The sequence below is a fragment of the Globicephala melas genome, chromosome 3 (assembly GCF_963455315.2).
Source record: "Globicephala melas chromosome 3, mGloMel1.2, whole genome shotgun sequence".
NCBI classification, from domain to species: Eukaryota; Metazoa; Chordata; class Mammalia; order Artiodactyla; family Delphinidae; genus Globicephala; species Globicephala melas.
The window spans coordinates 116,715,347-116,735,075 of NC_083316.1; the positions used below are offsets into that span (position 1 = coordinate 116,715,347).

At 49.0% G+C, this 19,729-nt stretch overlaps 1 protein-coding gene across 4 annotated transcripts in view; it reads right to left on the minus strand.

Annotated features, from left to right (window-relative positions):
• Positions 1-3,822: 3,822 nt before the first annotated feature.
• Positions 3,823-19,729, minus strand: part of HBEGF (heparin binding EGF like growth factor) — a 64,982-nt gene continuing 49,075 nt past the window's right edge. The window contains exons 2-8 of one of the 4 annotated variants that reach the window (XM_030869423.2): positions 17,412-17,584; positions 16,826-17,154; positions 16,462-16,635; positions 12,604-12,781; positions 6,716-6,871; positions 5,839-5,929; positions 3,823-5,258 (exon numbers count right to left, since the gene is read on the minus strand). In XM_030869423.2, coding sequence (XP_030725283.1) covers positions 5,857-5,929; positions 6,716-6,871; positions 12,604-12,781; positions 16,462-16,635; positions 16,826-16,871 — 627 coding nt within the window. In that variant the 5' untranslated portion in view covers positions 16,872-17,154; positions 17,412-17,584 and the 3' untranslated portion in view covers positions 3,823-5,258; positions 5,839-5,856. Of the gene's footprint in view, positions 5,259-5,295; positions 5,496-5,838; positions 5,930-6,715; positions 6,872-12,198; positions 12,284-12,603; positions 12,782-16,461; positions 16,636-16,825; positions 17,585-19,729 lie in introns of those variants that run through there. The other 3 variants (XM_060296290.1, XM_060296291.1, XR_009563467.1) reach the window with 3 other exon arrangements.

Here is a 19,729-nt window from a genome sequence, read left to right on the forward strand (position 1 = left end):
ATTGTAAGTGCCCGTCAATTTTTTTTTAATGATAAATGAATGTACTTGCTCCAAGATTACTTCTTCTCCCCCTCACCTTACTCCATCAAAATGCCCTCCCTCTTCTTCAGAGCATGGATTTCATTTGAAAGTTGATAGAGAGACCTCCACAAATAATCGCTGAATGGATGAAGCTAAAATGAATTACGGGGCTTCCCTGGTGGTGCAGTGGTTAAGAATCTGCCTGCCAATGCAGGGGACACGCATTCGAGCCCTGGTCCGGGAAGATCCCACATGCTGCAGAGCAGCTAAGCCCGTGCGCCACAACTACCGAGCCTGCGCTCTAGAGCCCGTGAGCCACAACTACTGAGCCCATGTGCCACAACTACTGAACCCACGTGCCACAACTACTAAAGCCCGCGTACCTAGAGCCCGTGCTCCACAATAAGAGAAGCCACCGCAAGGAGAAGCCCATGCACCTGAACAAAGAATAGCCCCCACTCACCACAACTAGAGAAAGCCCACACGCAGCTACGAAGACCCAATGCAGCCAAAAATAATAAATAAATAAAATAAATAAATTTATTTAAAAAATAAAACAAATTACGTCAACTAAGAATGCCAGCCTCTTAATGTATAGCTATTCCCAGGAGTATTAGCATTCTCAAACAGGAAGCTTGACTTTTCAGGCATCATTGACAAAGGGAAAAATTTCAGGCCGGCCGAGTTGAAGTGATATGTTTGGACTGAGTTTCTGTTCCATGTCTTCTTAAATCCACATATATTTGTTAAGACCCTTTAGGGCTCCTTTGAAACCAAAGCTGCCGTTAAAATGTAAAACAATAATTGAAAAGCATTGTTTGTTTCTAAGAAAAGTATTGTGGATTGAGAATCAGAGGCCTGGGTTTCAATCCTGGATGTGCCACTAATTAGTTTCTTGGACAGGTTGCTGATGATAACCATCATTTACTGAGCGTCTAACATGTGGCTGACCCTGAACTAGGCACTTGGCTCACATATATCATTTCTGCAACTCTTCCAGGTGGATATTTTTAGTATGTCTATTTTATAGATAGGGAGGAAGGTTCAGAGAAGTCAGGTATCATTCATGAGGCCACATGCTAGTAAACAGTGAAGCCTAGACTCAGACTCAAGTTTGTGTCAGTCTGTATTCCTGTTCCTTCCCCAGCACCCTGATAAGGCATCTTGGGGCAGGAGAAGAAACTCTAAGGAGTTGCTCTCTAAGATCTTTTTCATGTAATTTCTTCACTATATATTTTCTGGATTTGAGAAGAAGAGAACACAAGTGTGGCCCTGAGAACTCATTTGAGAATGTAGCTTAGTGGTTAGAGTACAGCCTTGGATGTCAGACTTCCCGAGTTAACAGCCTGACTTTACCGCTCACCTTAAGCATCTACGTCATGCGTGGAGTCAGAGCACCTACCTCCCGGCCCAGTGGGCCCTACTTAGTGAGTACTCCATGAATGTTAAATATTTATTAACCTAATAATGATTACTATGTACGTCATAAAAGAAAGTCTCTCAAAGGATACTGAAAGGAAAGCTCACAGAGAAGAGGTAAATGTTTCTCAGTACTCACAAGGGCCCGATCTCTTCTGTTGGCCAATCTTGAGAAGTGGCTGCTGTTCAGAGGCTCCCAGAGTCACTGTATCAGCCAAGTAGATGCCCAGGGGAGCTCCAGTGAAGCCAAGGAGAGCTTTTATCAGCAGCAGGGGCAGGAGGAGAGAGCAGCTGAAAAGCAGGAAGCCCAGAACCCACAGGAAACATTAGCTGGAGAAACAGTGTGCTCGGAAAAGCCCAGCCCTGAGTGAGGACTGGAGGCTTGAAGCTTAGGGGCAGGAAAGGGAGCCCCACGATGAGTTCAAAGTAACTCATTGCTCCAGAGTTATTTCTGTACCATTTTCTCTGACTACCGAAGTAATACACTGGTACTTTACAGAGATTTATATAATGCAAACAGCAAAAGAGTCCCCTACCAAAGTTTTTAAGAATCTTTTTATTGAAGTTTAATACCTGTAGAAAAATGCTCAAATCATACTCAATGAATTTTCTCAAAGTGAGGTGCACATGGGAAGCCAGTACCTAAATCTTAGACTATAACATTATCAGAACACCAGAAGTTCCCTTATCTTCCCCCTTCCAGTCATTATCAATCCCAATAGTAACCCCTTTCCTAATTTCTTTCCCCATAGATGAGTTTTGCCTGTTTTAAAATTTTAAATAAATGGGATCACACGGAAGGAATCCTTTTGTGTCTGGCTTGTTTGACTCACCAGTATGTCGTGAGATTCATCCATATTGCTATTTAATATTTCATTGTATAGATATACGACAATGTATTTATTCATTTCATCATCAAATACTGATGAGTATTGGGGTAGTTTCCAGTTTTCACTTATTGCAAATAATGCTAAGATCACTCTTGTACATATCTTTTGGTGAGCATATGTTCTCATTTCTCTTGTGTATATCACTGGAAGTGGAATTGCTGGGTTATAGGCTATGCATATGTTCAGCTTTGGACAGTCAAAGTACATGTAAGATCTCTCTGTGGGCTCCCAGAGAAACTTCACAATGTCACAACTCTCAAAGAGAAGAGGATGCGGAGGGGGCATCCAGTAGCACTTGTCTAATGGCCTCCCAGTGGAAGTCTCTGCTTCCACTCTATCCAGGACAACATGACCTGTCTCGAATTCCATTCATCCTGTCATCCCCATCCATCCTCCCCAGCAAATGCCCTTCTGTAAACCCAATCACACTTCCAGGGCAGCACTGCATCACATACCTGTCCACTTGCTGGCCTTGGATTGGATTTTAGTCATTTCTTGTATTCATTCTTCCACATAACAAATATTGTGTGCCTACAACGCAATTGCACTCTTTTACAATCTGGGATTGGAGCAATGTACACACCCCTATCTTCATGGAGCTAGCATTCTAGTAGGAAGAGATAGACAAAAACAAATAAGAATATGTTAGTGGTGATGAGGGCAATGAAGAAAAATAAAGCCGAATAATGAGAGTTAAGAGGAGTGGGGTGGGAGAGGAATGTGCTATCGTATAATAGGGTAGTCAGAGAAGGCCTGCAAGATCTGGATTATGTTTTAAATGATCACTGGCTATTATGTTGGAAATGGGCTCTATGGGAGTAAGGTGGAAGAAAGGAGACAGGAGGCCACCACAAGAGTCTAGGTAAGAGGGAATTCTCTGATGGTCCTGTGGTTAGGACTCTGCGCTTTCACAGCTAAGGGCGCAGTTTCAGTCCCTGGCTGATGGTGAATTGGACTGGGATGATGATAGTGACAGTGATGAGAAGTGGCTGCATTCAGCATATATCCAAAAGGTAGGTCTGACAAGATTTGCTGATAGATGATAGATGGAATGTGGAGCGTGAGAGGGGAGTCAAAGGTGACTTGTTTCCTCCAGGAGCAACGCCTGCTTGCACAGACAGCATAGGCCCTGACGCCAGGGTCTGCCCACTGAATGGGCAGATGTCTTTCCCGGTTACAGCCAGCCCAACTTCCTATGTGAAAGATCTATTCTCTACTGTCTCAGAGATGGTATGATATAAGTACTAAGACAAATGATTAGAATCAAATTACCAGTTGCAGCTCTCTCACTTACCAACTGTGTATCCTCGGGCAAGTTACCTAACCTATCCAAGCCTCAGTTTCCAATTCTGGAAAAATGGGACAATAGTACCTCCTACATAGGGTTATTGGGGATACTGAGATAGTATATATAAATAGGCCTGGGCTATTTATGGGCTTAGAAAATACCTACGTTAAACTAGCTCCCAGTTAAAACAATCAGACAGAAGGCTATGGAGTAAGGGTTATCTTTATTTGAATTGCAAAGTATAAATATAAACCAGGTTTGGAAATTCAGGTTTGTAACAGTTCAGTAATGGCACCAGAAACTTCCAGAAGGGACCACGACAGCATACCTTTGTAGTTTTGGTGAGGTGGGTGGGTTTACACAAAAGCCCTCCTCACCTCCAACCTTCTCTGTAGCAATTGGTAGGTTATCAATTACTAAGAACAGTCAGCTCCAATGTTTCCTGTTCCTCCTCAGCCTTTTTCTTTGCTAATCCCTTTTCTAGATTATCCTCTGCTGCATTGACCCCTGCATGGAGTAGCACCAGAAGAATGGCAGGATAAGAGAAATGTCTTGACACAAGGGACAGTGAGTTCCCACTCTGTGGACCTGGACCCATGGAGGGTGAGGGGCCAGGAAAGCTTCAGGCATGGAAGCCCAACTTCTTCTGAGACTGGGCAGGGAGAGGACACAGGGGAATACCGATATCTGTTACATCTTGACATCAGCACCTTGGGCTTTCAAAACACAAACGGTAGACACAATCGCCTAGGCAAGACTGCCGTCCAACTCATAGAGTGGATCTGACAAAGTTAATTCCTACAGCCTGACCATACAAAACTCCCCCTGTGGCACTCAGATCATGGAAGATCTTCCGAAATGTGGACAGACAATAGATTACTACAGATGGATCACAGAGCCATCTCACATTTGTAGCAGAGGAGACTAATGCTGAGCCAGATGGTGGGGGATGCAGGGTGGAGGGCCAGGAAATCGCCAAAGTAACAGTCTAGGCACTTGAAATATTATTGTTAGATTGTTAAAAACTAAATAAATTAACATACATAGAATAAAATAAATATATAATTTAAGAGGCATTTTACAAACAAACAAACAAAAATAGTTGTTATTTTTCCATCTGGATAGAAGTCCCAAAATTCAGAGTTCTCAGGTTTATGGTATTTCACAGTTAACTCATCAAATCCAGCACTGAAGGGTCCAAATGGCAGATCCCTTGGTGGCTTGTTGAGTACATGGCTTCTCAATCTTTGTTACTTTCTTCCAGTCCCCGAATCTTTCTTTCTTCCTCTCCTTCCTTTTTTTTTCAGGCAAAGATCCTGGAGCATATGGAATTTAACTGGCATTTTAATCCAGAAGATAAGTGTTTAAACAAACTTATGGGGGTAAGTAGGGCTTGGTGGAGGAGAATCAGAAGGGCACGAAGGTCCCTCACTTTTGCTTTCTTCTGACCCAGATCCCACTGGACATATTCTGTTTGGCACTTGAAGGCTCTGGTATTTTGGCAAAGCAGTTATGGGAGGCCCAATTTAGATGGCAACTGGGGATGAAGGAATCTTCATGGCTAGTTGTGAAGTCCTTCCCCTCTGCAGAGTCTGTCATCAACTTGTATCTTCTCAGAGGTAGCAGTCCCCAGCTGATTCCTAAAGCACAAGAAGAAGGCATTTAAAGCTGGATCCAGCTTAAGAGGTCCTAAGAGTCTCCTGGGTCCAGATTTAAGAAGTGGAAAGAGGGCTTCCCTGGTGGCGCAGTGGTTGAGAGTCCGCCTGCCGATGCAGGGGACACGGGTTCGTGCCCCGGTCCGGGAGGATCCCGCATGCCGTGGAGCGGCTGGGCCCGTGAGCCATGGCCGCTGAGGCTGCGCGTCCGGAGCCTGTGCTCTGCAACAGGAGGGGCTGCAACGGTGAGAGGCCCGCGTACCGCAAAAAAAAAAAAAAAAAAAAAAAAGAAGTGGAAAGATCTCTGGGAAGGGGTGGGAAGGAGAAGAGACAAGGATGAGAGAAGCTGTCTTCTCAGGCATTGGTCTTGGGTATCTCTCTAGCAACTTCCACCCTAAGTGGAGATGCAGCACTGAGAACCTTTTTGAAAACAATTCTGCAGTGGGACCCTGACTCCATAGCAGCCCAACCCCTAGCTCCTAGGTCAAGAGAAGAATTCAGCATGCCTAGAAACAGATCCAGGAAAGGTGGTGATGGTACCATTGGGCAAAGGATGGACCATTACCTTGAGCACAGGTTTCTCTCAGTGGGACGTAGTCATGCCCAATTTCACTTTCTCTTCATTTTCCACGTCATAACCTCCTCTCCTGTGGTACCTGAGGAAAGTAAGTTTTGTGAGCAAGCTCTGCCTGCTAGAGGGTGCAGGCCCCAGAGCTGGTCCTTCCAAAAGATTCTGGCCCAGTGATTCTCTCCATACTTGGAAAAGCCCAGAGGATACGGCAGCTCAACAGACCTCTGGCCAAAGGTCCAACTGCCCCAAAGGATGCCTGTCTCTAATGGCAGGCTACAATTTGCTAAGAACTTTCACCTCATTTATACAATCCTCACAACATCTTTATGAGGTAGTGGAACAGAGATTACAATCACTGAAAGATTACAACCCTTAGAAAGACAGGTAACTTGATCCAGGCCTCACAACGCATGAGTTGCATGCTTGTAAATGGGCACAGAGTGCTTAGTAGGTCTCCTCAGTCTAGAATATAAGCTGGATTGAAAGCATGGCCTGGGGACCAGATGCCCCAGATTTGGAAGGATATACCAATAGCACCACCCATGCCCTGACTACCAAACCACACCCTAATGCCATCAGAGAACAGAGTCAGGAAAAAGAATTGTGTGAAGATGTGGCTCCATGGGTGGGTTGCTGAGCCTGCTGTGAGAAGCAGGACCTCCTACGGCCTGGCAATTTTTTTCCTGGGCTCTAGACACTGGACCTATGTCATACCAGAGAAGCCAGGTTCTTGGACAGCCTGTACCCAGGAGTGTTAGTCAGACTCCTAGCCCAGGATTTGGGGGGTTAGAGGGCTCATGTGACCATCAGGTAGAAGACCCTGGAGGAGGAGGAATAGAAGTGATTTGCAAAAACAGCCTGTAACACTCACCAAAACATGAGAAGCCCCACGATGACCAGCAGACAGACGGATGACAGCACCACGACCACCACAACCAGGATGGTCGTGTGATCATAGGTATATAAACGATTTTTCACTGGGAGGCTCAGCCCATGGCACCTCTCTCCATGGTAACCCAGGTGGCAGCTGGTCCAAAACAGAACAAAGCAGAGATGAAGTTAGTGGTTTGGCTTCACTCTTGGCAACGGGCCACCTACATAAGCCAGAGCCTACTCCTCACAGCTTCAGCCTGTCAGTCCCTAACGGTGATTCCTGTCCTTCCTCTAGCCTTCTCTAGAAGCCCCTCTACAGGCTCTGTGGCCTTCCTCCTTCACTCCACGCCCTCCCCTTCTTCATTCCCTTTGGTCCTCTGGCACAAAATTCCTACTCCAGGCAGGGAAAAAGCAAAGGAGGACTTCAGGTCTTGGCTAGATTGTTCCACGTGTGGATGATTAATGACATGTGTGTTAAAATGTTCAGAGGACTTGGGCACAAGAGCTGGTGGGTTGGACTGAGGGGATTCAGTATCACTCCCTCTTGTGAGGCCCCTCAACACTCTGACCCAGAAATAAACCCAGCCTCCCCCACCAATGCTTCCAGCATCCAGTCCCTCTGCCACTGCCCAGCCTATTAATAGGCCCTGCTCCTTTGCCAGAAGTCATTTTTCTCAAGTTTCCTTCATTTAACTCCCAGCTCCCCCTGGGTGCAAGGCCCAACTTGAAAGCTGAATTTTGGCCTTTGGCCTCTGAACGCTGGGCTATCAGGCCTACTTCATCCCAGGACAAAGCAAACAAACCAAGAAAACATCTTCTTGCCTAGCTGTCCTGCCAGTACATTTTAGAATGTCACAAAAAAAACCTTGGCTTTTCTCACTCAAGAAATAAATCAGATGGCAACTGCCTCTTCTAACACAAAACTTTTCCTGGAAGCCCTTGGGAAGACTGACAAGTGCCTACAGTTGAACAAGCACATTCACGTCCCTTTCTTTTTTTGCGGGGGAGCTGCGCGGCTTGGCTTGTGGGATCTTAGTTCCCCGACCAGGGATTGAACCCAGGCCCTAAGCAGTGAAAGCGCGGTCCTAACCACTGGACTGCCAGGGAATTCCCTCACATCCCTTTCCTTATCTGAGCATCCCAGAGATCCTTTGATGTAGGTAGGAGCCCATGTTACAGAAAGGCAGAGCTATTTTCCCCACAGTCACATAGCAGGGCAGAGACATAGACACAGATTGTCTGAAGGTGAGCTCAGTGTGCTGCCCACACACATCCATAAATGCCCAGTCAGGGATGCCGTGGCACTGTCTGCCTGGGGACTTTAGGCCACTAACTGCTGAAGGAAGCACCGAGAACCCGGTGGCCCTCTATTCTGAACTGCACATCCTCTGGGGAAAAGCTTAGGCACCTCGTTCCTCAGAGCAAGGAATCCCTTCTTCCTGCCGAGAGGTACCAGGAAAGTTCCAAGGAGCAGACCTATCAGACCCGGGGGCCGGGCTGCCCCTGCCTTCCTTCCCAGCACCTCTTCCTTTCCCAGCTCCTTCTGGGTGTTTCAGGGAACCACCTCACTGCAGGATAAACGTAGGTCAGGCCCACAGCAGAGCACACAGCTCCTTGCCCAGCCTCTCCATGCATCTGTCCCATCGGCCCAGGTGGACAAAACAATGACCCCTATCCTGCCAGGACATAGAGGATGCTCTTAGGAGCACCCCTGGAAAATCACTTGTTCAAAGCACTTTACAGTTTATAAGACACTGTCCTTATCGACTAGCTTAACTGAGACTCATAACACCCTGGTAGGCAGGTATAACCTCTTTTACATATTGAAAGATTACGATTAGGGTCAGAGAGAGTAAATGATTTGCTAAATGTTTCACAACTAGGGAGCAGAAGGGCCAAATTCCAAATTCATAATTATTTCCATTCTGAACAGTGTAGGTTACCCCAAGGAGACACATATCTGATGGGCTTGATGGGTTTCTGGAGCAGAAACAGAGAGCGGTCTGACTCTGCTCTCTCAGTTATTATTACTGTTATCTTGAATGATAAATAACAATTAATAGCACAGATTACAGGCTTACTATGAGCCAAGTACTCTGTGCTAATTGCTTTACAAGGATCATTTCATGTAATCTTAAAAACATCTCTATGGGCTTCCCTGGTGGCGCAGTGGTTGAGAGTCCGCCTGCCGATGCAGGGGACGTGGGTTCGTGCCCTGGTCTGGGAAGATCCCACATGCCGCAGAGCGGCTGGGCCCATGGGCCGTGGCCGCTGAGCCTGCGCGTCCGGAGCCTGTGTTCCACAACAGGAGAGGCCACAACAGTGAGAGGCCCGCGTACCGCAAAAAAACAAAAAAAACCCAACATCTCTGTGAAGTAGGAGTTACTATCCCCATTTTAAAGATGAAGAGACTGAGGCCAAACTTCTGTTAGATAACCTGCCCAAGATTACACAGGTAGTGAGTGGTAGAGCCAGGATTTGACTCAGCAGTCTGGCTGACTTCAGAGACTGTGCTTTCCTGCGGGGAGGGAAGGTGAAGTTGAGTCTGTTTTTCACTTCCAGCCCATCATTCAAACCCCACAGGTACTTACTCAGATGATAGAAATAAAGCTTGGCCTCAGAGTCCCGCAATTCAGTTACATAATCCCTCCACCCCCACCCTGAGTCAAAAGGATAATAATGTAAACATCCTAATATTACCCACGTCCCCCTCCCTTTGCAGACAACCCCTGGCTCCCCCAGGGAAGGAGCATTCCAAGCATCCCAGGGTGAGGGCAAGATCGTATGTCTTGCCCAGAGCCAGTGACCCATCAAACTGGGATGTGTTGCTCCTACCCACGTCTGTGGCCCATTTCAGAACTTGTATTACAACAGAAGCAAGGACCCTCTAGAGTACAGAGACATCTTCCAATTTGGATTTCTCCACCCCTACCCCAGGAGGTAGAGGGGGCACCATTTGGCGCAGGGGACTCAGAATACATGAGTTCCAGACTGGTCCTGCTGCTATTTCTAGCCAAGTGATCTGGAGCAAGTTACGGTCGCGTTTCCAAGCTTCAGTTTTCTCATGTGAAAGGCAGGAATAATAAATGCCTACGTCACTAGAGCTTTGCGAAGCTCAAATGAGATAATACAAATAAAAGCACTTAATAAAAGGCCAAGTCCCACATGTGTGGGAGTTACTATATAATCAGATTCCGGAGGATACTGCCCATATCCTGAGGAAGGGAGCACCAAAGTCAGACGGAGCCAAAGAGAAGGGGGCTCGCCATTCCTTCTTGGCATCTGGGCAGTGAGGCCAAGTAGAGCCTTCAGGCCTATCTCTCTTCCAGCTCTGAGTCCTCGTCAGGCTAACTGTCCCCAGGCTTCCTCCAGCCACAGGAAACTTTGCAGCCAGTTTCTGGGTCAGCAGCTCATCAGGAGCCCCAGGAAACTGCTCTTTGAGGGCAACTTTTGGCTGGTGACACAAAAGGGTTTTCCTGTGGGTGATGGCTGCAGAGGGCTAGTTTAGGAAGCCGGCCAGCCTCAAGCTCACCACGGCAGCCTGACACACCCGGCTGGTGGTTGCTGGGTCTGGAGGCAAGAAGGAGCCACAGAGTGTCCCAGATGTAGGTGCCCAGATGTCACATTCTCCCAAACCAGGAGCTCTGTGTCTTCTTGCTGCCTGCTGCCCTGAGTACCAAGGGCTGGAGGCAGGAGGCTGCCAAGCCAGACACAGAATTCAGCCCCTTGAAAATCTGCCTAGGAAGCAGACACAGAGTCTTCACATCAGATTCCATGCTCTTCAATTAGAAAAAGCCTTAGGAGACCTCTAGTATAATAGCTGCCCTCTGTAAAATCATGCTCCAACTCTGTAAGAACAGACAGGGAAGAAGTACGCAATCCAACACCCAGTGCAGCCTGGGGGCATGAAAAGCATGTTGGACGGGAAGTCAGGCACCTGAGTGCCTGTCCTGTTTCCACACACTTTATTTAGCTGTTGATCTCAGACAAATCACTTCCTACTTCTGGGCTCCAGTTTCCTCATCTTTCAAGTACAGACAGCAAGCCCTGCCTACCCAGCAGAGGGCTTTTGAGAATACAGGGCTGTATTTTCCCATCCCCTAGAATAGCTGACACCAAGTAGGTGCTCAACAGAGACCTGTTGGGCTCAACTCATATTAAATGTAAACTGTAAAGCTCCATGGCAAAGGAAGGAAGGCACTGTCACAGTTACCATCACCATCCCTAGGGCCACCTTGACCCTGGACACCATTATCTAGGTTCTCTGGGTTTAGGTGGTCAGTCAAGCTCAGCTCTCCAGGAGAGAAGCCTTAAAAGGGTTCTCAGCTGAGCAGTGGAAGTCCCTCCACCAACGCCCTGGACCAGTTCGGCCCAGACAGATTTCTGGCCTTGATCCATCTTGACTACGCTCAGAGTCACTGCCTCCACCCTGTGCTAATGAGGCCAGTTTACAAATTTAGGACAAACATTCCCTGCCCTGTCTCAAGACTTCTGGAAGAATAATTGGGGGACTGTCTAGGTCACTTTTTTTTTTTTAACATCTTTATTGGAGTGTAATTGCTTTACAGTATTGTGTTAGTTTCTGCTGTATAACAAAGGGAATCAGCTATATGTATACATATATCCCCATACTTCCTCCCTCTTGCGTCTCCCTCCCACTGTCTAGGTCACTCTTAAGCAACCCAATACCAAGCTCTTGACAAGGATATGAAAGGAGAGAACACACAAGTGACTGTAGACGTGGAGGGGGGTGATGGGTCTGTCTGACAATTGCCAAATACAGGGCAACTCTGCTATATGAGATCAGATGGGACAAAGAAGCTTTAAAAAAAAAACCAAAGGATCTGTACCAATCACAGCAGAAGAGATGCGAGGCATCCAGCCTTCTCGACAGGCTGGGAAGTGGTGTGCACACAGCAATCTCCTGACTCTGTCCAGAGCCTCCCAGGTCACAGAGGTTGCCACTCCACAGAAACTCAGGCCCAGCAGAAGAGAGTGCATGTTTACAGCCTGATGTGGGTGTTGGTCTCAGGCACAGTGGCGACATTATGCCTGCCACAGAGCATGGCAGTGTCGTCATCCCTGAGGGGTTGCCAAGGCAGCCATTTGCTGGGCTTGGCCTAGCAGAGTGGCTGGGGAACCCATGGCCTCTCCACCCACACCCCTGCCCAGGGAAGGGGTGGTGCTGCCTGACCGGGGGCTGATGCCTACTGAGTTGGGTTCCATTTTCCGTTAATCTTACACAAAGGAAGTGTTCTCCCACCCCCATAGCCAAAGGTCAATACCCACCATGTCCCCCACCTCCTGGCCCTGGCCAGGGTGAGGAAGAAGGGAGGAGGGGCTTCTCCCTGCTCCCACAATGATTGCTTTCTCTACAGTCCTGCCATGTCTTAGAATCAACCCACATTTGCTCATTCATATGCACATATGTCTGAGTACACATACCTGCATAGCACATATCCAAATGCACCTCATACCTACCTGCAGGACTTGGGAAAGAAGGCCACGGGAGCTCCACTCCACCCAGGAGCCCCACTCTGCCATGTTTCCTACTGGCTTCTCCCATCTGGAGTAGGGCATGAGGCAGAAATGAAGAACCTGTCTTCAGGTGTCAGCTCTCCTAGCGTGTGTTCATTTCTGAGCAAGCAGGAAATGCCCCCAAAGATGAAAGAGCATCACAAACCCACGCCACAGGAAATTGCATCCTATGCTGGGGGGAGCCCCTTCCGCTGACTAAAAATATTTCCCCTCCTCCCAACTTCCTCCCAGAGGTTGAGAAGAAACTGGGTGGATTTATGAATTCAAGGAACAGTGACAACCAGGAACAGCCACCAGGCTGACAAAGAGTGAGCTGTTAACAGTCAGCCCCGGGGAAGGGACACTTACATGCAGGATGGAGCCCGGAGCTCCTTCACATATTTGCATTCTCCATGGATGCAGAAGTCCTTGTATTTCCGAAGACATGGGTCTCTCTTCTTCCCTAACCCCTTGCCTTTCTTCTTTCTTTTCCCACGCTCCTCCTTGCTCGGTGTGGCCAGAGCTTGTGGCTTGGAAGAGAAAGCAGCTGCGGTAGAAAAGTACCCTGTTACGTCTTTGACTTCCTCAGGGGAAAAAATCAGAACAGCACAGTGTCTGGAAGGATGTTTTGATCCTACCTGAAGTCAGAGGCCTGGGAAGGCCTCTCGGCTCAGTGCCTCCCAAGAGCTGAAGGAAGACTGGGCAGACCTCCCAAAAGTGGTGGAGGAAGTAGAGGCTGGGGGGTCCCAAGGAAGACATTTCATAAACTCAGTTTAAGAACCTCATTCTATGGACTTGAGGACACGGGGAGGGGGAAGGGTAAGCTGGGACGAAGTGAGAGAGTGGCATGGACATATATACACTACCAAACGTAAAATAGATAGCTAGTGGGAAGCAGCCGCATAGCACAGGGAGATCAGCTCAGTGCTTTGTGACCACCTAGAGGGGTGGGATAGGGAGGGTGGGAGGGAGACGCAAGAGGGAGGGGACAAGGGGATGTATGTATATGTGTAGCTGATTCACTTCGTTATACAGCAGAAACTAACACAACATTGTAAAGCAATTATACTCCAATAAAGATGTTAAAAAAAAAAAAAAGACTACTGGGTCCAAGTGACACTAAATAAAAAGGACCTCGTTCTAAGAATGCTAGCTTCTGTTGAGTAGCTTCTGTTGAGTAACTGCAGCTGATTGGGCAGTTCTACTAACCTCACCCCCACCCCACTGTCCATCCTCATCTCCTACTCCCCCACGCCCACTTGGTTCTATTTTGGCCTTAAATCAGCCTCATTTCCTGATGCTACACTCAGTAACCCATTTGCAGGAAGACAGCGTCAGAGATAAAAATTGCTTCTGGAGAAGGTACTTGGAGAGTATTTTAGAGGGAAGAGGCTCCTAAAATAAGAACAGTGCCCATGTCCAGGTGGTCCCCTCTGGGGTACCCATTAGCAGCAGCGGACCATAAGCCCAGAGCAGAACCAGGCTCAGGGACAGCAAGCAGGCCACCCTTGGTCAGAGATTTGCTGTTTTAACTTTTTAAATTTTTTTAATTTTAAAAATATTTTTATTGATCTATAGTTGATTTACAATAGTGTGCTAATTTCAAAGAGCCTTGCTTTTTTGACATCAAACAAAATATTTACCCTGCTCTGTGTGCTATTTGCAGCTCACCACTTCTCTCAAAGGTCCATTTACATATATCCCCAGATGTCCTGTTTATAGCTCCCTAGGATGGGGAGTACAGTGCACAAGAAGCAGAAAGATGGAAAGTAAAGAACTATCAGAAGGAACTAGAACAATGATAATTCTCCCCATTCTTTCCACACTTAAAAAGGGAAAAACAACCTCACACAGACATCCAGCTGGGACTGATCATGGGCTATGCCCATCAGCCCAGGGGTCTGACACAAGTCTCCCCTCCCCTGTCCCAGCAGAAAAAAGGTGCCTGCTGTCTATGGCTATAGCCACATGTCTGGTAGAAGGATGAGCGTCATACATTAGACTGGAGTCCTAGGATCCTCAAGGTGGAATTGACTTCAAAAAATATGGCTTTCCATTTTCTGTTGAAAAACTTGAGGTCCCGAAAGGCAGTGACTTGCCCAAGGTCCTACAGGTTTGGGATCTGAAATGTGGTCTCTGGACTCCATATCCAGTGCCCTTTCCCAACACACCAAGCTGCCTCACACAACCCAGTCCCCTCTTGCAGACAAGCCTAGAGCACATGGGATGCTGAGCCAGGAATGAGACAATGAATGGGCTCTGAAGTTAGCAGACCCATGCTCGAATTTCAGCCATGTGATCTTGGGCAAGTCACTTAATCTCTCTGAACCCTGTAGCTCTTGGTAAAAAGTGGAGAACAGGTGTTCCTATCTCAGAGGGTTGCAGCAAGGATTAATTAACCCACAATAACATGTTAAGTGCCTAGAATACAGGAGGCACTTAATAAATGGTAACAGTTATTTATTTTAGGTGATAGGATCCCTACACCTGAAAAATAGTCTTTGCCCAGCAAACCCAAGTAAGAAGAAGAGGCAGATGCCAGTAGTAGTCCCATAGACTCTTGTTTCCTCTGGTGCAGACCCAGGCCCTTTCAGAACTCAGAAGGTGAGGCAGATGCTCAGAGGAAACCAATGACCATGGCTGTGGTGAAATTGAGGCAGGAGGGCCCAGCCGATCAGAAAAAGGAGGGAGAGGGACTTCCCTGGTGGCGCAGTGGTTAAGAATCCGCCTGCCAATGCAGGGGACACGGGTTCGAGCCCTGGTCCGGGAAGATCCCACATGCCGTGGAGCAACTAAGCCCGTGCACCACAACTACTGAGCCTGCACTCTAGAGCCCACGAGTCACAACTACTGAGCCCGTGTGCCCCAACTACTGAAGCCCACACGCCTAAAACCCGTGCTCTGCAACAAGAGAAGCCACCGCAATGAGAAGCCTGAGCACCACAATGAAGAGTAGCTCCCGCTCTCTGCAACTAGAGAAAGCCCGCACGCAGCAACGAAGACCCAGCACAGCCAAAAATAAATAAATAAATAAAATTTTTTTAAAAAAAAGAAAAGGGAGGAAGAGAGTGACAGGGTGACAGCCAGGCTCCTGCTGGGGAGAGGGAGCAGTGAGTCAGGTCTGCAGAGCTAGGAGGAGCAGCTGTGTGGGTGGAGGGTGAGTCACAGCCCAGCTCTGCCCTGCCTATGAGGAGAGGGCCAGGAGAATACAGGTTGTTCAGGCCAGGAGTGACCCCCAGAGGGCCACTGTGAGAGGATGGAAGGTGGGAACCCAGCCTCAGCTTTGGGGCAGACCCCTGATGTATACTAAATAGAGATAGCACCTAAGGGAAACTCTGGGTAAGGAAGAAGGGTGGCAGAGGAGCAGACAGAGCCAGAACAGGTGGGTATCTTTCCAACCAAATATAGTCATTCCGGGGCTCCAGGGCTCAGTCCCTGCTCCACCCTTAAGAATCTCTGCAGGTGGCTGGGGGCAAGGAAGCAGGCAATACTGGAGGCTCTGGACTCTGCTCTGTGCTTGTATTTACTTAGCCACAGCACCTCTGCTGGTTGAAGGATCCCATTTGGCCCTTCCTCCCTTGGAGTCTCTCTCAGGGACTCAAGGTGGTCAGGAAGTATCCAGGCTTGTGTAGGATTTGTAGACACCCAGCATATCAATACAGCTCTCTAGGGACCCAGTGCTCACCATTCACAGCCTCCCGAGGAGGTGCTGGCCTAACCTGAGGGGGGACCAAGTGCTCCTCGTTCCCCTGTTTCCCCAACCTGGAGACAGGTGGATGGAGGAGACTAACACTGCACACCTTGTATGTGCCCAGCATCTCCACATCTGTTACCTTATTTTATACATAATAGTCAGTTGATGTGGGAATTAGGGGTTGTGCACATTTTTTCATAGAAACTCTAAGGAAAGCATCTCAACCATTCCTTGTTCCTATCACCCAGCTTACCTCAGAGCAACGTACCAACCCCACACACCTTGCCTGTTTCAATTTGCCTCAGAGTATCCAGAAAGGCAGCAACGTGGCATGTGAGACTACGTTGGGCAAGAAAAACAACAGGATCTACATTCTAGGACCCCCCAGTGAGTTTGTCAGGCCAAGCGGCTTTTCCTTGAGGTCCTCCATGAAAACCCCCAAACCATAGGTGTGCCCAATCGGCATAAATGCCAGATCCACTTATTCTTCAACTGTCCACCGGGGTCCGAGGATGGGCATCCCTCACACCCACCTCTGAAAAGGTCCAGGTCTGTCTCTTCCAAGTCCAGGACTTCCCGGCCTCGGCCACCTCCCGGGGGCAGCAGCTGGTCCGTAGATTGAGTAGGGGAGTCCAGATTGCTGGTTCCAGCCGCCAGCCCTCTTCGAAGCCGCTCCAGGCTGTCGCCGGTCACCAACGCCGAAAGCACTGCGGGTGAGGGACGAGGCCGCTTCAGACCCGCCGCCCAGACCCCCGTCGCCACGTACCGCTGCCGGCGCCCGCCTGCCAGGGAGCACGGGCCCCACCAAGTGGCCCGCGCCGGGGGCGCTGCAGCGATCTTCCTTCGTGTCCCCTGCAGAGCGTCCCCATCCCCCCCGACCCCCGGCAGCCCTCTTACCTGCAGCCAAAAGGAGCTTCAGCACCACCGACGGCAGCAGCTTCATGGTCCCGGACTCGGCGGAGGCGGCGAGGCAGCAATCACTTTGGAGGCGGCGGCCACCGGGCGCTGGCACGGGAGCCGGGTGGGAGGAGCACAGGAGATCCTGCCGGGCACGTTCTGCTGCCGGCCTCTGCGTGCAAGCCTGGCTGGGATCTCAGCGGAGCTCGCGGCCGCCGGGCGTCTCTGTATTCACTCTGTCTGTCCGTCCGCCCGAGCCCTTGAGCCTCAGTAAGTATAGCCAGGTGCCTTCCGCGCGCAGCTCCCGCGGTAGACTGAGCGCTCCCGAGCTTGCGGCCGGGAATAAGGCTCCAGGAGGCGCCGAGACTCCGCCCCGCCCCCTGCCGCCCCGCCCCCCCTCCTCCCGCGCTGGGACTCCCGCCCGGCTCCAGGCGCCTGCCGCCCAGCCCCGGACCCCGTGGGCGCGGCTGGGAAAAGGGGCGGGAGAAGGGGGCGGTGCTCACATATTTCGGGACGAGGCCAGAGCAGCCGCGGCCTGACTGTGGGTAGGGCTGCTGACCGGCAGGTGGCGGGGACCAGCTCCTACCTTTCCCCAGATGCTTGTCACGCTGCAGCCTTGGGACTGCTGAGCTGCGCTTCGCCCTTGGACACCCCTCATTCCTTCCTCTCTTCCAGGCCTGGTCCCTCCGGTCATCCGTGCTCTAAACCAGAGACCTCCACCCATGTCATCTTCTGAGCTTCAGAAATCCTCTTCTTTGCCTACCGATAAATCAAGTAGTAAATAATAATTAATGCATTTATCATTTAAAATTAGACACATGAATGCCAGGAGGTCTTGTGAGCCCAAGGTTACCAGAGTTGCAGTTGCAGGCACCTGGTATCAACCCAGCAAAAGCAAAGGAGGTTAGTGGTATTCTTCCAGCCCCTGGAGTGGCTTCTCCCCATCTTTGTCCCAGAGGACATTGTCTCCATTAGGATTTTTGAACTATTGAGTATAATTCCCAGGCTTCTGGGATTGGAGAGACACAGGCTGTGAAACAAGCCTCCTACTTTTCCTTGCCTTTGAACACCACCTTCTTCTCCAACATAAAAGCTGAGCCCCCTCCCACAGGACCCAGCTGGCTAACCTAGGTTGCCACGTTCAACAGGTGCCAGGAGATTGATGTGTTTTTCTTCCAACTTACGAATTTTTACAGGGGTCTTCTGGAGTCAATGTCCTGACCCAAAGAAATTACTCTCTCGGTAGGCATTTCAGCTCCCAGGGACACGCTGGGACGGGAATTGTAAGACACAGGGCTGAGTTGGCATTTCAGAGCCCTCAAATTGTGCCAGGTAGAGCTGCTTGCCTGATTCAGCCCATGTGTAGGGATAAAAACAGGCCTGCTATTTATACATAGTCTATCCCACTCTCCCTCCCCATCCCCACTTCTGCAGGGGTAAATGGGGCTCTTCCCTCTTAATTTGTCCCTAGCAACTCTCCCCAGGTTTAGGTTTCCATAATGCCCTGGAATCACTACAGATCTAAGCTGGAATCCTAACTTTGCTTCTTACTGTGTGACCTTGGACGAGATATTTAATCTCACTGAGTCTCAGTTTCCACATCTCTCAAATGGGAATAACAATAATAATAATGCCTGCTTTGTAGAGAGCTTCGTGAAGATTGAACGAGGGAACACATATAGAGCAATTAGTATAGGGCCAGACATATTGTCATAAATGTGACCTATTATTATCATTATTATTACTAATCATTCTATACTGACTGTTCCACTTCCTTAGCAACCTCTTTTCTCTCCCTTCCCCACAGGTCTGAGGCTCCATGTGTGGTTGGGCTGGTTTTTAGGAGGAAGCTCACCTGTCACCTATTTGGCCAAGTGCCATTGTGGGATTGTTCCTTTTGGTGGTCAGTATTGGGCCTAGGACCTCAGTAGATTGTCACCACCCAGGACACACCTTTATTCTCCCTCAGCAGCTGCCTGACAGCCTGCTTCCCCAAAACGAAGCCACCTTGGGGTCAGGGCTCTCCCCAGGGGAGGGTGGAGGGAAACACTTCCTGACACACAGCCAAGTCACCCCCTTCCCCTCACCACTGCCAGTTTCACACCCTGCTCTCCTGTCCCAGCCTGCCTCTCCCTTCACACACTGTGACCTTCTGCCTTCTCACCCTCACATCAGTCTTAGCCCATTCATGGGGCAACTCCAAGCTTTCATCACACCTGTGAGCCTCACCCCAGCTCAGTTTGTGTGTCAGCCAGGTTTTATGGGAAGGACCTGCAAAAAGAATACAAAGGGCCTGGAATGGTTTGGGGACAGTCACTTCTCTCAGAACTTTGGGTGTCCTCTAATCAGAAAAAGGAATCACGATTCATTCTGGGACAAAGTCATTAACTCATTTATTCCACAAATAATCACGGAACACTTATCAGGCACTAGGGACACAGCGATAAACAAGACAGCCAAGGATATGCTTTTATGGAGCTTGCACTCTACCGTAGGGGGAGACAGGCAACACGTGAAGTAAATTAAAAAGTAAACTAGATCCTATGATGACAATCGCTAAGATGAAAGTTAAAATTCAATGATAGGATGTTGTGTCCCAGTGCTTGGGACAACACGTTAGACTCGGTGACTGATTAGCAAAGGTCTCTCTGAGCCTGTGACCTGTAAGCTGATGCTTGAATAAGCAGAAGGAACCAGACTTGTGATGATCCATTGCCAAAGTATTCTAAGCCGTGCAAATAGGGCAAAAACTTTGAGATGGGAACAAGTTTGGAGCACTCAGGGAACAGCAAGGAGGCCAGAAAGGAGGGAGGGTTATGAGATAACATTGAAGCAAAGGCTAGTGACAGATAACAGAGAATGTTACAGGCCCAAGGTAGATGCTGGATTTTATTCCCTATCACT